Source organism: Chamaea fasciata, unplaced genomic scaffold (assembly GCF_029207755.1).
Source record: "Chamaea fasciata isolate MVZ Bird 193981 ecotype frontalis unplaced genomic scaffold, bChaFas1.0.hap1 SCAF_25, whole genome shotgun sequence".
NCBI classification, from domain to species: domain Eukaryota; kingdom Metazoa; phylum Chordata; class Aves; order Passeriformes; family Sylviidae; genus Chamaea; species Chamaea fasciata.
Window position 1 is genome coordinate 1701585 of NW_027094110.1, and position 16279 is coordinate 1717863.

The window sequence follows — 16279 nt, forward strand, 5'->3', positions numbered from 1 at the left end:
GCTTTCGCTCAGCGGGGGAAATTCATTAAAGAGCTGGGATTGAATTGGCTGCTCGGGTCTGTCTGGTGGCAGAAGGGATGGAGATCAGAGACCACCAGGAACTCGGGTGGGTTCATCAGCCCTCAGGAGCTGTTGCTGAGTCTGGACCTACAAAATATTCAACCAAGGAGAACTGGAAATTCCGAGCAGAGCCGTGGGGCTGGGAGAAAGGCTGGGAACAGCCACAGGATCACGGGAAACGTGGGAAAACCACGACAGTTTATCAGACAGGCTTTTGGCACGAGGGACTGGGAAGAGCCCAGGACACTGATTAATTCTGTTATCCAAAGGCAAAGCTTGTCCTCGCTCTTGGAGGGGAATCTCCAGGGGAAAAGGAGCAGCAGGGATGTCCTGACGGGAATCTCCAGGGGAAAAGGAGCAGCAGGGATGTCCTGACGGGAATCTCCAGGGGAAAAGGAGCAGCGGGGATGTCCTGACGGGAATCTCCAGGGGAAAAGGAGCAGCGGGGATGTCCTGACGGGAATCTCCAGGGGAAAAGGAGCAGCGGGGATGTCCTGACGGGAATCTCCAGGGGAAAAGGAGCAGCGGGGATGTCCTGACGGGAATCTCCAGGGGAAAAGGAGCAGCAGGGATGTCCTGACGGGAATCTCCAGGGGAAAAGGAGCAGCAGGGATGTCCTCACGGGAATCTCCAGGGGAAAAGGAGCAGCAGGGACGCCCTGCAGAGGGCACTGGATCAGGCACCTGGCACTGCAGGAAGAGGGACGGGTCTGCTCCTTGTTCCCGAGCCCCGTGGGTGCAGATCCGGGCTGGAATCACAAGCAGCCCACGGCCGGGGCAGTTTTACAGCAGAGTGCCCTGTGATCTCTGGAGGAGTGGGGTTGATGACCTCCCTTTCTGGACCCATTAGCTGCTATTTGCATAATGACTCTATTGACCTAAATTCTCCCCAAAGTTTCGGCTCCCTGCATCATCCTTTCCTTCCTGCCCTGCTCTGCTACAATCTCCTCCTGCCCTCCACTCCAAGGCATCAGCCAGGGCTCTCAGCAGTCCGGCGGAAGGAAATTTTCATTTCAAACACTCGTCCCGGTGTCGAGGTGTGCCCTGACTTTCTGCAGAGCCCGGAGAGGGGAGGGGAGAGGTTCTGGCACATTCAGATCACTCGGTAAACTCTCAGCAACCGGGATGTTGTTTCTCGAGGCATTCTCCTGCCTGAATCACCAGCTTTTCCCACCCCCTCTTCTCGTCCTGCGTTGGGCAATGACCCACTTAGATACACGCCAGAACACAAATAATTACCGAGATGCTCCTTTTATATCTGACCACTTCCTCCCACCCCTCCCAGCCCGCCCAGTGCGGGGTGATTCTCCCCTCTCCCCAGGAATCTCCGGGCACGGGGAAATAAAGGATCTGTGAAGTTCATCATCCCTCTGGTGAGACCCAGATACCGGTCAGGACAGGTCTGCCGGGATGTTTTGGCACCTTCATCACTGACATGAGTTAGCAACAGTTATCTCCCCCGAGCATCACTTCCTAGAGGAACCCGGGCGCTCACCCACGAGCCCAGCGAGGATTGGGAAGGTTCTGGAATGCTGGGCAGTGGGGCAGGAACACCTCAGGCGGGATCCAGCCCTCCATCCCGGGGCCGGTATCACCCACCGAGCCCGGGCAAACCCCACCGATGGTGAAACAGAGGCACGGGAAAGGTCAAGCGCCTTGCCCGGGGCACTCCCGCAGCCGGGATTAACAAGCTGTGCCCGCCTGCCAGGCAATCCAGGCCGCCGATCCAGGGTCCCTGCGCACCGCAGCGCTCATTAGCATCGCTCATTAGCATCACCGCTCATTAGCATCACCTCCGAGGAGCCGGGAAGAGCTGCAGCAGCCCCTGGAGCTGGGAGAAGCCACTCCCAGGACCTGCCTCTCCGCCACGGGGAAACTATTTAGGGTGGAGGAGCTCGGGGAGGGCTCCAGACGCTGGAGGTGTCCGCTCTGTTATACCGCAGGTGGGGCCGACTCCAGCCACATTCTTGGCTTTGCTCTTTCTATTTATTTTTTTTTTTATTATTATTTAAATTTTTTTTTTTTTTTTTTTTTTTGGGAAAAATCCAAATGACCCAGAGATGAGCCAGGCCAGGCCTCGCTATGCCATCGAACGTCCTGCCTACTCCGTCAGCCTCTTCGATGAGGAGTTTGAGAAGAAAACCAGAACTTACCCCGTCGGGGAGAAACTGAGAAACCTTTTCAGGTAACAGGCAATGCTGTAGAAGGTAAAGCAGATTTAGTCAGGAATTTTGGGAGGGGTATAATTCAGAACCTGGGAATACAGATCCCGTTTTTATCCTGGGGAATCATGGTCTCCAGGGGGTTTTTGATGGATGAAAGACATGGGAGAAATGCAAACTGGGCTGTAGAAAATGAAATTGGTGGCTCTTTTCTCAGAAGAACAGTTTGCACCGAGTGCATTTGGGGTCCTGTTTTCCAAGGTTTGTTTTTTTTTTTAATAGTGGAAAAAGCACAGTTGGTGATGTAGGGATACGTGGATTATTTTTTTTTAAGCTTTCCGGCTGCGATTTCTTTTTCTCAGCTTTCTGACTGAAACAAATACCACCTTAAAGAAAGGTTTGTAATCATGCCAGCAAAGGTTAACAACCCTGCTGATCACTTTCTTGGAAATCTATCTCCCCTCCTCGGAAAAAGGAAGGGAAGGACAGGCCTCGGAATCTAGTGAGGGAGAAAGGCTGGGGCATTCCTAGGAAGAGCCTTCCTTACTTCCAGCTCTTTTGCTTCCTCCCTTCTTCGCTCATTTGCTTTTATTTTTTGATCTCCCTTCTAGATGTTCAGCTTCCAGGTTCAAGCTCACCCTCTTCCGCCTGTTCCCAATCCTGGCGTGGCTCCCCAAGTACAAAATCAAGGATTACATCCTGCCCGACGTCCTGGGCGGGCTCAGTGCGGGGACAATCCAAGTGCCACAAGGTGAGCAGCGTCACCCTCTGGGTGTCCGAGGGGGAATAACACTTTGCCAGCTCCAGCAAAGCTCTGCAGGTGATGCTGGCGCCCAGCTGGGAGGGGTTTTGTGTTTTACTGATGGCCCCAAGCTCTACCTCCAGCCCGGCGGTCCCTGTATTTCCCTGCCTGCATCCCTCGTGTTTTGCAGGGATGGCTTTTGCCCTCCTGGCCAATCTGCCTCCTGTCAACGGGCTCTACTCCTCCTTCTTCCCCCTGCTCACCTACTTCTTCCTGGGGGGCATCCACCAGATGGTGCCAGGTGAGGAATTGTCTGCACAGGACAGTGAAATGCTGGCTGGGAATGGTGCCGTGCCCCAGAACTGGGATGTTTGCCGTGCCAGGGGTCGGCGGGATCGTTTGTGGGATCTGTGTGGTTGTGGCTGCCCCACAGGATGTCACCTCAGTGACCCTGCGGGGCTGGGGAGGGGCTGAGTGACTCGTGGTGCACAGCCCCACCTGCCCAGGAGCCTTCCAGGACACGGCTCTCCCCAGAGGGAGCTCCTGACTGCCCCGTGCTGTCTGCAGGGACTTTTGCTGTCATCAGCATCATCGTTGGCAACATCTGCAATGAGCTGGCTCCGGAGAGGGACTTCCAGTACCTCAACCACACCACCAACGAGACCAGCGTGGACACCACGGCCCTGGAGGCAGCCAGGCTGGAGATCTCTGCCACCCTGGCCTGCCTGACGGCCGTCATACAGGTGAGGGCTCTGCAGTGTCCCTGCCCCACACGGGGAGCCAAGCTTTCCCAGGAGGAGAGATGCTCCAAGAGGCCCCACTCCTGGCTGGATGATGCCCCAAAATGGGGATTTTCGGGGTGGAATTCTCTATGTGGACAATCCTGTCCTCATCCCTGCTCGGGGACACCCCTGCAGTGAGTGGGAGAGCTGTGTGTGCTCTCCCAGAGGATCACCCTGCATCCCTTGGGGTTGTCACTGCCCTGACCACACCTCCTCTGTGCCACCCCAGCTGTGCCTGGGCTTCCTGCAGTTCGGCTTCGTGGCCATCTACCTGTCCGAGTCCTTCATCAGGGGCTTCATGACGGCGGCGGGGCTGCAGATCCTCATCTCCGTGCTCAAGTACGTCTTCGGCTTGACGGTCCCGTCTTACACCGGGCCCTTAGCTATCGTCTACGTAAGTGGGGGCTCCTCACAGCCACCTTCCCCCCCACCACGGCTAGGGAAACGGGGCCCAGGAGGCCAGGAAAGGGTGGAGGGAAGGGGGATCCCCCTCCCCAGCACGGCCAGGCTGCTGCTGTGGTCCCTATCCAGCGTTATCTGAGCCCTGTCTGTGTGATTTAAATGAAGAATAATGAAATGGGGCTGGGATCTTAACCTCAGTTTTAAAACTTTAAAAAATCCGGGTTTTAACGAGGAATGATGAAATGGGACTGGGATCTCAACCCCAGTTTTAAAACTTTAAAAAATCTGGGTTTTAATGAGGGAATAATGAAATGGGGCTGGGATCTGGTGGGGGGTTATGAGCCGTGTTGCTTTACAGCAGGAGTCTTGCAGAGCTGTTGGCAGCAGGAGCTTTTCCTCTGAGCAGGTTTGGCCATTCCTGGGATTTCCTGCATCTTCCATGGATGCAGCCTGTGCTGATGCAGCCTGAACTGCATTAAATCACCAGCACAGGCCCAGGGCTGGGGGCTGATCCCTCGGCAGAGGGTTTTTAGTACTGCTCACATCTCAGGCTGTTGACTGTGGCGACAAGTGCTGTCCGTTGTTCTGTCCACATTGTCCGGAGTCCCTGGCTCCCCGTGACCCCTCCTGCTCTTCTCTCCCCTTCAGACATTCATTGACATTTGTAAAGGTCTGCCCCAAACCAACCTGGCCTCCCTGGTCTATGCCCTGGTCAGTGCTGTGCTCCTGATCGTTGTCAAGGAGCTCAACCTCAAGTACATGAAGAAGATCCGGATGCCCATCCCGATGGAGATCATCATTGTAAGTGACCCTGGGCTGTCCCTGGGCCCCTCCCCTCGCCTCACAGCCCCGGGACACTGCTGCTCTCATGGAGGGCACCTACACAGCGAATGTGACACTTCCCCCACATGGTTTGGGGTCAGAAACTGGGCTGCCCCCGTGCTCATCCCTCACTGCATCCTGCTGATGCTGAGGGTGAAGCAGATAACCCCTGCAGGGACTGTTCTCGCCTTCCCCAGCCCAAACTTGCTGCTGGTTTTTTCCTGCCAGCTCTGGGAGCACGGCAGGGTGAGTGCTCTGAGCCAGCTCAGCTCTTCCTGCTCGCAGCCCTTTATTCCCTGTCCTTTCAGGTGATCGTTGCCACCGCGATCTCCGGCAGCTTCAACATGCCCGGCAAGTACGGGATGCCAGTAGTGGGGAAGATCAGCATGGGGTAAGTGCTTGTGCAGGTCTGATTCACCTTCCAGAGAGTTTTCCTTCCTCCTCCTCCTCCTGCAGCCTGGGGAAACACCTCACTCTTCCCTGCTGTACCAGAGTCCCCTGCCGGGAGCGTCGGTGCACCCTGTGACACAACCACCCCCGATCCTCTGGAGTGTGGGCATGGACTGTGTCATTCCTGAACCCTGCAGCTCCTCACCCACCCCTCCAGCCCCTGCACAGCGCTGTCACAACTTCTGTGCTCTGAGTGCAGGTTCCCCCAGCCCACCCTGCCCCTGGTGAGCAAGTGGAAGGACATGGTGGGCACGGCTTTCTCGCTTGCCATCGTGGGCTACGTGATCAACCTGGCCATGGGGAGGACCCTGGCAGCCAAGCATGGCTACGACGTGGACCCCAACCAGGTATTTCTGCCTAGGGCTGGGGCTGGGGCAGCCAGGGGCTGCTGCCTTTGCTCTCAGGCGTGAAGGGAAGAGCTCACGGCGTGAACGGGGAGCGTGCAGACGTGCTCGGCTCCCGGCAGACGTGGAGGCTCCGTGGCTTTGTGCCATGTGGGGGGTGAAAGGACACAGCAGAGCTCTGTCCCGTGGGCTGCAGAGAGGCTGGGAAAGGGAAAGGAGCTTTGGGCTGAGCTCTGGGCCTCGCTGCCCCTCCAGACTCGGTGTTTTGGCAGCTCGATGAAGCACTGAGGTGAGGTGCGTGCGTTTCTCAGGGAGCAGAGGAAGACCTGGATTCCTGGTGTGTCACCTAGATACTGTGAGAGGCAGGACATAAAATAATCCTCTTTTGTCATCCCTGGCACAGTGGCAGCTTTCAACAACAGCCACGCATACCACATGGAGCCCTGCCCTGAGTGTGTCAACAGATGACAACGTGTTTATGTGGAATTGTGCTTCCAGGTTTCCCTGCTATCCCAGATCTTACTGGAAGGAAGAGTTTGGGATGCCCTGCAGGAAACCCAGAGCCTGTCCTGGCCACGTAAACCAGACTCAGGCCTCTGCTCTCTTGCCATGTGTCAGCAGGAAGGGCAGCTGTCCTTTCTGATGGACATTCTCCACCTCTCCGCAGGAAATGCTGGCCCTGGGCTGCAGCAACTTCTTCGGATCCTTCTTCAAAATCCACGTGATCTGCTGTGCTCTCTCTGTCACCCTGGCCGTGGATGGGGCAGGAGGAAAATCCCAAGTTAGTTCCTCCTCCTCCTTCCTTCTCCTCCTCCTCCTCTCCTCTCCACATTCCCTCTGGAGCACAAAGTGCTGTAGCTGCCACGTGCTGCCAGCCTGACTGTGCAGCTCTGGAGAAGTTTCACACACAAGTGCTGCAGGCTGCTGCTGTTAAAGCAGAATTTCCTCCCTCTCCAAGCCCAGTTTGGTCCCTGATTTGAATCTCTGCACAGAAGCAGAGCTGTCAATCTGTCAATCCAGGTCTCCCTGGACTGAGCAGTGAGGGAACCTCGGGGTTATCTGTGGGATCTGCAAACCCCTGCCTGTCTCCAGAGGCAAACATCCTCTCACATAAAACGCTGCAGTGCCCATTTGTGCCCCTGACTGCACCCAGGGGAGGTTTGGGAAGCCCTGATGTTTGCAGAAGTGATTTTCTTTCCTCTTTCGCAGGTGGCAAGTTTCTTTGTGGCTCTGGTGGTCATGGTGACAATGCTGTCCCTGGGAATCTACCTGGAGCCTCTTCCAAAGGTAAGACAAACATCTGTGCGGGCAGAGCCATTGCAACACCCCTTCTCCACACCCAGACACAGGCACAGCCTGGCTCCAAAAACCCCTGATGCAAAAGGGCAGCACGGGACAGTTTGTTCCTGGCCTGGGGACCTGTCTGCTCAGGGTGTCTGGAATCACAGAGTCACAGAATCACACAGTTCCAGGCTGGTTTGGGTTGGAAAGGACCTTAAACCTCATCCTTGCCAAGGGCAGTGACACCTTTCGCTATTCCAGGTTGCTCCAAGCTCTCTCCAAGCTGGCTTTGGGCAGGGATGGGGCAGCCACGATTTCTCTGAGCAAATGTAAATTGTAGTGAAAGAAACACCCAAATTACCCTGCTCAGATCCAAGGGAGATCTTTGTGAGCATCACCCTTGTGACGGGACTGGCCCAAGGCAGGCAGATGCTGCAGAAAAGCATCCGCTGCCAAACGTGGCCTGGCTGAGACCATTCCCTGCCCTCTGCAGTCTGTGCTGGGAGCCCTCATCGCCGTGAACCTGAAAAACTCCCTCAAGCAGCTGGCTGACCCCTTCTACCTGTGGAAGAAGAGCAAGCTGGACTGTGTGAGTGCCTGGGGTGACGGGAGGCATCCCCTGGCCAGGGCAGGATGAGCAGGACAGACCCCAAAAAGTCTTGTGGGGGGTTTTGGGGGGTGCTGAGTCCCTTGCAGGAGGTGGGTTTGGCTCTCTCGGTGAGATGGTGCTCCCTGTCCTGCCCAGCTGAGCACGCTGCTGCTCAGAGCACATATCAGAGAGGCCTGAACTCTTACCTGCTGTGTTTAAATGCCAATCAAGTGCGGAGCCTGTTTGCCCAGAACTAGCCAAACCGGCCCTGCTCAATGTCTGGGAGTCATGACTTAAAAACTCACACAATGGCCCTCCAGGGTGAGGAGAGCCCTGGCGTGTGATAAGGACTCCAGGCACTGGTTGATGTATAAACGCAGGCAGGGGGTGGCGGGGGAGCCAGCAGGGGATTTGGAGATGTCTGACATCAAAAGACGGTGTTTGAACAGGACTCCCACGGCTGAGTGCCGTGTGTGGACACCGCCAGTATCCTGTCAGGGCCCGGCAAACCCCCTTATCAGGGCAATCAGGAGGCCAGAGGGGCTGGCCCCAGCCAGGAAGAGCTTTCCCAAAATCCTGCTCTAACAGGTGCTGGAGAAGAGCTGGGTTATCAGTTTTGGCACATCTCTGGGCGGGTTGTGCTGCTGTGGGGTGAGAGGGGAGGTCTGCGAGCTCTGGCAGCTCAGCTGAGGGCAGGAGGAGCTGCTGCCCCTTTCAGAGACCCCAAAAGCCTGGGCTGACCCCTGAGCATGGGCTGAGTGGAGACGGATGGTGCAGCCTGAGGAACGTCCTGGCAGATGCCAATGGAGTGAAAGGGATTTCCCTGACCTTAATCTCCTCGGAATTTGAACTAGATTCAGTGTCCTGTCCCAAAATGGGGAGCACCACTCCTGGGTGATGTCAGGCCGTTGGTGTTCATCACCTTGATGCTGGTTGTGCTGCAGGACAGTTAATTCCAGTTAATTCCAACAAAGCCTGCATGGATGGAGGGAAGCTCTTCCTTGTCATTCATACACAAAATGAATATAAATTAAGATATTGAAGTCGTTAAAGTTATCGTTATGACCCTTACACATTCAAGGTCAAAGTTAGTTTTTATGAATCTTGAGGATGGGATTAAAACAACCTGATAACGATGTTCAGAGGGGATGTTTAAATGCAGGGCAGGACTGATCTCATATGGAGCGAGACGCTTGAGTGCTAACACATAAAAATGACAAATGGCAGAGCTCTGAGCTGGAGTGGGGCAGGTTTGGGCCTCCTCTGTCACACTTGGCCATCAAATCCTCCCTGTGCTCCGGCCATTCCTAGCAGGTGCTCAGGCAGCTCTCAGAGAGATGATTTCTGATATTTTCTGAGCTGCTCTGACTGACAGCAGGAGCTGCTCGGGGCTGGAGCAGGGAGCAGCAGATGGTGGGATCTGCAGGAGCCCCTTCCTGACGAGCCAGGCTGATCCTTTTCGGATGGAACGAGCGGAGCGGGCACTCGAGCAGCCACCGAGAAACGCCCCGGCTGCTTTTATGGCTGCAAAGAAACTGGGGCTCCTGGCAACCTTCCCAGCAAGCATGGTTCACTCTAAAACATGCAGCAAGCTGCAGCATTAGAACAGCTGCAGAATTCAGAGTTTGGCCTATTCATGTCGAGCTGGGAGGGTTCGAGAGTCGGGGATAGCAGCACAGAGCCATTTTTCCATCCACTTTTCCATCCACTTTCCCATCCGTGGGATCATGGTTCAGCCAAATCACCTGCCGCGCTCTTCTTCTGTCCCCTCCTCTCCCTGCAGCTGGTCTGGCTCGTGAGCTTCCTCTCTGCTTTCTTCCTGAGCCTCCCCTACGGAGTGGCGGTGGGCGTGGGATTCTCCGTGCTCGTCGTGGTTTTCCACACCCAGTTGTAAGTACTTTACAGCCGCCAGAACCGCGGGACATCTCCCAGGGGCAGAAGGAGGGACAGGTGATTTTTTTTTTAGAGGTGACCTCTGGCCCACAGGAGCCCCGGGGAGTGCAGGTGTCCTGCCCGGAATGTGCAAACAGGAATGGCAGGCGCCAATTTACTGCCTGCATTCCCTTGCTCCCGTGCACATCCCAGGCCAAGGGGAAGCCTCAAGGTATTTGCTTCGCCCCACGGAGCTCCCAGCACGAAGTCCTGCTCACAGAAAGAGCGAGCCCTGTCTGTGTGCAGGGCCCTGGTGTGAGGTCTTCACACGGCTTTTAATCCATCAAAGCCCTTCATTAATATCTCCCAGTCTGGCAGCTCAAAATGCTGACTCTTTTTTTTCTTTTTTTTTTCCCTGTGGACTCTTCAGGGATGAAATGTAAGAGTTTTCACCAAGCAAACGTTCAGATCCTGGGGTGGAATGTGAAACAAGCAGTTTTCTTTCCCCTAATGATGTTCCCTTCTTTTCTGCAGCCGCAACGGCTCTGCCCTGGGCCAGGTGACTTCCACCGACATCTACAAGAACCCCAAAACCTACAACAAGGTGAGCTGAGGATAAATCATCCTCAGGGAAAAGGCTGCTCTTTGCCACTGGTGCCCAGGCTTGCTCTGAGCTCCTGTCTCTGGTGCAGGTCCATGAAGTTAATGGGATTAAAATCATCACCTACTGCTCGCCGCTGTATTTCGCCAACTCAGAGATATTCCGGGAGAAAATTATAGCCAAGGTGAGCAATTCCCCAACAAATCCCTGGCTGAAGCCAATCCCAAACCACCCTTGCTCTCTCCTGTGTTGCTACACGGGGTAATTAAGCTGTGGGTGATGGTGAACGATGGTCACATCCATCCTCTGCTGCTCAACCTTCCTCTTCCTGCTCCTCAGGGCTGTTTGCAGAGCTCGTTTTAGAGGCTGTGCCCGAATCCCGGCAGGTTCCTCCTCCAAGCTCTGCCAAAACAGGGGCATCCTGCTGTTCCAAGTCTCTCCCTGCGTGTGCAGGTTCCCTGAGTTCCAGGAGAAGTTTGGATGCCATCAGGATCACCCCACTCCAGTGCACAGCTGTGGGAAGGAACAGCAGCTCCTGACTCTTGAAACAGGCTTTTTAAAGAAAAATCTCTCTTTCCCACAGACAGGGGTGGATCCTGGCAAGGTGTACTTGGCCAGGAGGAAATTTGTGAAACAGCAGGCGAAGGGCACAGCACAACCGCCAGCAAAGCTCCCAAAATTCCTGCTGAAGGAGAACAAGGTAACTCGGCTCCTGAGTTCCCACAAAGGTCCCTGTGTCCATGAGTATGAGCCCAAGTCCCCATCACACAGCTCCTCTTGATGTGGGATTTTCTGCAGCCTTTTCCTGGCCACATTTCCCACCTCTCATCCCCTTTCCCCCCCACCTACGTCTCCATTCCTCCCCAAACCGTAAGGTGCAGGAGAACTGGGAATGGCTGGGAGCAGGGAAGCTGGAGAAGAGTGTCCAATCTGCAGAAACCAGGCAACTCTGGCCTCTTTCTCTGGGGATGTGTCAGCAGCTCAGCCCCAAGGAGCCCTTTCAAAGCCCATTTCTCAGCCACCCCAGCCCCATTTGCTGCGCAGTGCTGAGCAGCTTTGAAACAAACGAACCATGTTTGATTCGATATTGCAATGATAATGTAACGATATTGCAACGATGACCATAAATTACCCTAAATCCAGCTCCAAGGGACAGCCAGGCTGGAGTTAGTCCAGATTAAAACCCTCCACATCAGCGGGCAGAGGTGCCCACCTGTGCCCTGCCCTGACTCTGCACCTCCGCTCTGCCGCAGACCTTGTCTTTGCAAGAGCTCCAGAAGGACTTTGAGAGCGCCTCTCCGACGGACACCAACAACAACCAGACGACTGCTAACGGTGCCAGCATCTCCTACATCACATTCCACCCTCCTGCCCGTGGGGCTGGACCAGAGCAGAGCCCCAGGGCGCTGGGCAGCACCACCACCCTGCAGGGCAGCAGCCTGAGCGTCCTGCCCGCGGCAGACGCCGACCCCGTGCTGACGGCGCCGCCCCACATCAGCTTCCACACCATCATCCTGGACATGAGCGGGGTGTGCTTTGTGGACCTGATGGGCACTAAAGCGCTGAGCAAGGTTAGTTCTGTGCTGCCAACGCGGCTGGGTGACGGGGACCTTCTGCTCTCTCACACCAAGGGGTTTGTGTGCCTTTTCTCCTTCTGCGTCCTTGATTTCTCCTTCAGCCCTGATAAAAGGTTTTATGCATAAACACAAAGCTGGAGCAGCAGTGGTTTTAATCCTCTCTCTCCCATCTCGTCCCTTCCAGTTGTGTTCCAGTTACCAGAAGATTGGGATTAAAGTGTTCTTGGCAAACGTGCATGGTAAGGATCCCCAAAGAACACATTTCCACGGGATCTTCCCCCATTCCTGAGCTCCTGACAAACAGCAGATCCTTTTCTGTTCTTTACTCAAACTGTGAGATGTCAGTCCTTTGCTGGACCAGGCCAGAACAGATAAAAGGAGAATAGAGAAGAAAGGAAAGAGAATCACAGTTCTCCCTGTAGGAAATCAATGCTTTCATTTGGGAAGTGATAAGGCTGGAACATCTCCACACTCAGCAGATCCCCACACTCATTTCTGCCGCAAACCTGCTCCTTCTGAGCCTTGCCTTAGCTCAGAGGACCCCAGCAGGCACACACACCTCCAGAACTCCTCCTCGTTCAGCTCTCTCCTTTCTCCAGCCCAGGTGTACAATGACATCAGCACAGGGGGAGTCTTTGAGGAAGGAGGCCTGGACAGAAGTCACATCTTCCTGACCATCCACGATGCCGTTTTGTTTGCACTGGCCAGTATCAGAGAATTTGTCCACCCGCCCATCTTGGAAGAGGTAAATTTGCTCCCCAGCCCACAGGATTCTCCTGTTTGGCTTCCAGGTTGCGTCAGCACAATGAAAGAATAACAAATTGCTGTTGCACCTAAAGGAGCTTCTAGTTTATCTCAAGTGGTAAAGGTCTAAATCCAGCAAAATATTTAATATTCCAGCTGTCATGTACGGGTCGAGCACCTTGTGCTGGAATGGATTTCCATGGAATTCAGAAGTGTCAGTGTTTCACACAAACCCCTTAGCTGAGAGATGAGTGTTGTCCCAGCCTGGAGGAGCCAGAAGAGCTCTTCCAGCACTGTGCCCTCAGTTTGGTGCTGGTTGGAGCAGCCAAAGGCAAAATTTGGCCCTCAGTGATGAAGAAATGAAGGCAAAGCTGGTGCAGCTGGAATAGTCCCGGCACCCATGGATGCTCCATTGGTGGGAGGAGAACAGGAGGAATTCTGAGGCAGGAATGTGGCCCATGCTGGTGGCACAGCCTCAGACAGGCTCCGACCCCAAACAGGGGTTGATTTATTGTGTGCCAGCTGGGGTTGGCACCGGCAGCACCGGTTATCTCCCCAGGACAAGCTAAGTTATCTCCTATCAAACCAGAGCGATAGGCAAACGCCAGCCCAGGCACAGCAGATAAACACCTGGAGCAGGACTCCTCCTGTGCCATTTTCCTCAGAGCTTGTGTCGCCTTTTAGGCCTGGCTTAGTCATTGTTTTCACTCCTTTTGACCCTGCACTCTGCTAATTTGTGGCCTCGACTCTTCCCTGCACAGAGGCCGACCCAGACAGAGCTCTCCATCTATGATGAGTCTGTGGACGAGAGCACTGCAGAGTACAAGAACCTGGAGGAGGTGAGTTGTAGTGGCAGGGGTCGCTGCAGCCATGGGTTTGAGGCAGAAATCAGAACTTCTAATTGGGATTGATTAGATGGGAAATCACCTGAGAGTAACTGCAGTGCTTCGGAAAGTTAATTGCAAATATAATTTTAAATCCCGGTGTTGAGGAGCTCTGGAAGGCAGCTGGGTGAGGAGCAGGTAGGTCACCCCCCAGAGAAATCCTTCAATCATTCCCGGCCAACAGCTCAGGTTCAGTCACACCTGTGGTCTCCACAGGCTGGGGGGAACCCGGAGAACCAGGTTTGGTTCATGCCCAAAAAGAAGAGTCATCAGTGAAGGTTTTCAGCACAGGCTTTGTAAATGCTGCAGCGATTTCCCCCCCCTTGAGGGCCCAGGGAGGAGATCCCCCCCAGGGCTGGCCTTCCCCGTGCTGCCCATGCCCAGCTGGAAGCATGGAGAAGGGCTGGGAAGGGTTGGAGCTCCTGGGGGTGTTTCTCCGTGTGACAGTGACCCTGGGGCCGTTCCCTGGCCCCAGCCCTGACCCTGCTCATCTTCTGTGCCCTTTAGGAGATGTTTGGAAGCATGTTCCACTCAGAGACCCAGACAGCCCTGTGAGAATAGCGAGCAGCAGGCAAACCCTCCGGAAGAGACTCCTCTCTCCCACCCCTCCGTGGAGAGCCGCGCTTCTACCTGGGGATACAACGGGTTTGCAAAGAGGCCATCACCCCCCAGAACTGCCAAATCCTTCCCTCCCCCCTGCTCTGCTCGTGGCACTCGGAGCACAGGGCTCTGCAGCAGGGGAAGCAGGAGCTCAGGAGATGCCACCTCACGGACCGCAGAAGCGGAGCTGGGTTGGGGGCAGGTGCCTGAACTCGGGGGACGTTCAGCCACCCCCGTGTCCTTCACAACCCTTCTGGAATTGCATCACCTGGGCATCCTGCTCCTTCCCTCTCCCTCCTCCCTCTTTCCCCGAGGAAGTGAGACACAAGCAGACATGAAGAGCCTTTCAGGGCTTGGCCTGACGAGCAGCAGTGGCTGTGGCAGGGCTGCTGCTCTCCGACGTGCACTGACCCCGGGGCTGGCTGTCCCTGCAGCCCCCCGAATTTCCCTGCGTGTCCCTGCAGCCTCTGCCTCTCCTCTTCTGTGTCCCAGCATCCCCAAAAAACCACTGCCTCGAACCAGTGCTGTATTTCTGACACCCCAAAGACCTCAGGACTCTCTCAGTGGGGCTAAATTCTGAAATTCTGAAATTCATAATTTTTTTTTTCTTACTAATAGGACAGGCTTGTACTCAGAAATAAGAATTCTTTGTTATGTGCATGTTGTCCTGCCTGCCTGGTGGGCTCAGTACATGAAAATGGATCCTATTTTTAACTGCTAATTCTATTTTAATACTCTAAAATATTACAAATAGAAGCAAGCTTTGGTGTACGGTTTTTGAAGTACACAGACCTCATTGAGCTGTTTGCTGAAGGCTTCCTGGGAAGAGAATGTGGGGCTTTCCTGCAGCTCCCAGTTGTCTCATTTTTAAGGAAAATAGAGCTTCCTGAACCGTCCTTGCTAGACAGTTCCTAAAAGAAACAACAGCATCACCCTGCGAGTTTGGTTTTATGTAACATCTCAATAACCGAGTCACCATTTCTCTACCTCAATTTCTGATTATGTGGTGCAGGAGAGAAGAATGAAACCGAAGGAGGGCAGAAAACCCCACTAGCTGATGGTTATTACTTATTTTAATCTTGGACAGCAGTGGTTTCTCCAGAAATCTCCATGTATAGCTTGTTCTACAAGGTAAAATCAAGAGACTAAGTCTCTTAAACTAGACTTGAGGGTGATTCCTCATGGTCTTTCGTACTGCCTGAGTGCTCCTTTCATTTGCTGGTTTGGGGGGTAAAAAAAAAAAAAAAGGCAACAAAGAAATTGGTGCAGAGCAACAAGAAACTGTCCTGGTCAATATTTTTGTGCCTCTGAGGTGGCATCAGGTTAAAAGAGGGAAGTTCCAGCTCCGAGCTCTTTATTCAGGATTCATTACAGGAGGCTGATTTCCCAGCCTGGGGTCTGCCAGGCCAAACACAGGAATCCTCAGAGCAGAGGCATAAACCAGATTTTAGTTCCTGAACTTCCCACAAGAAATGGGATGGGATGCCACGAGAAATGGCTCGGAAACAGCAGCAGTGGCTGTCCTGCAAATCATGACCCGGGCAGAAGGAAATCCCATTTCCGTAGCCAAATTCTGGGTCAGTTCTGGCAATAAATGTAACACCAGCAGGCAAATGACACCGCTGGAGGCACAGCATGGCCAAAGTCGTAATTCCCAAGTGCCTGGGCAGAGAATTAGGGGAGCTCAAAGTCATGCTGGTGAAATATTTTCACTTCCAGTAAAATATTCCCTTTTTTGCTCTTAAGTAACAAGTGAGATTGACGTGTTTTGGCTCTGAAGCCTTACTTGGTAAACGCATGATGTATAACCAGCTAAGAAATGTTTGTAATTTATTTAATTTAATGTTGGTTTCGTTCCTTTTTTTTTTTTTTTTTTTGATAATAAAGAATGTGTGAACAATCATCGTTGTCATCTTCTGACTCAAGGGCAGGAGTTCCACGGCTGTTCCCATCTGGTCTTTGGCATCCTGGGACAGTTTATGCCATCAAGCTGTGATAAATCTCCGCATTCAGTTCAGGACAGCTGTAAAGAAGGGAATAAGAACTGTTTCGTCGTGCTAGCTGGCAGAATCCAGGAAAGAAGTGACAAATTTTGAAAAGCTGGTGGATTTAAAGTCTGTCAGGAGTGGGGCTGCACAACACAGAGACTGCCTGGGCTGTCCCTTGGCCAGTATAAACTTTATTAAAGTTTATTAAGGATAAACTCCTTTTATCCCCACCCTTTTGGGAGCAGCATCCCAAGATATTGGGAAGAAATTCTCCCCAGTCACGGTGGGGAGGCCCTGGCACGGGTTGTCCAGAGAAGCTGTGGGTGCTCCACCCCTGGAATTGTCCAAGGGCAGGTTGGAAAGGGCTTGCAGCAGCCTGG

General features: G+C 53.9%; 1 protein-coding gene across 1 annotated transcript; it reads left to right on the forward strand.

Moving 5' to 3' along the window:
- The first annotated feature begins 1982 nt into the window (after nt 1-1982).
- On the forward strand, nt 1983-15811 carry SLC26A9 (solute carrier family 26 member 9). The gene is made up of 21 exons (XM_066204060.1): nt 1983-2002; nt 2118-2244; nt 2833-2972; nt 3154-3264; nt 3531-3706; nt 3975-4139; nt 4796-4948; nt 5278-5360; nt 5619-5766; nt 6431-6544; nt 6973-7050; nt 7538-7633; nt 9417-9523; nt 10040-10109; nt 10198-10290; nt 10690-10806; nt 11360-11677; nt 11868-11922; nt 12283-12428; nt 13189-13266; nt 13819-15811. Exons 2-21 carry the CDS (start codon nt 2120-2122, stop codon nt 13864-13866), a joined length of 2421 nt encoding a protein of 806 aa, XP_066060157.1. The 5' UTR covers nt 1983-2002; nt 2118-2119; the 3' UTR covers nt 13867-15811.
- Nucleotides 15812-16279: the final 468 nt, after the last annotated feature.

Excerpts from the sequence above, each read along its gene's own strand:
- SLC26A9 (XM_066204060.1), top strand. The coding sequence starts at position 2,120 with ATGAGCCAGGCCAGGCCTCGCTATGCCATCGAACGTCCTGCCTACTCC. Across the intron at positions 2,973-3,153 it reads GACAATCCAAGTGCCACAAG|GGATGGCTTTTGCCCTCCTG; the intron begins GTGAGCAGCGTC and ends CGTGTTTTGCAG. Across the intron at positions 7,051-7,537 it reads ACCTGGAGCCTCTTCCAAAG|TCTGTGCTGGGAGCCCTCAT; the intron begins GTAAGACAAACA and ends TGCCCTCTGCAG.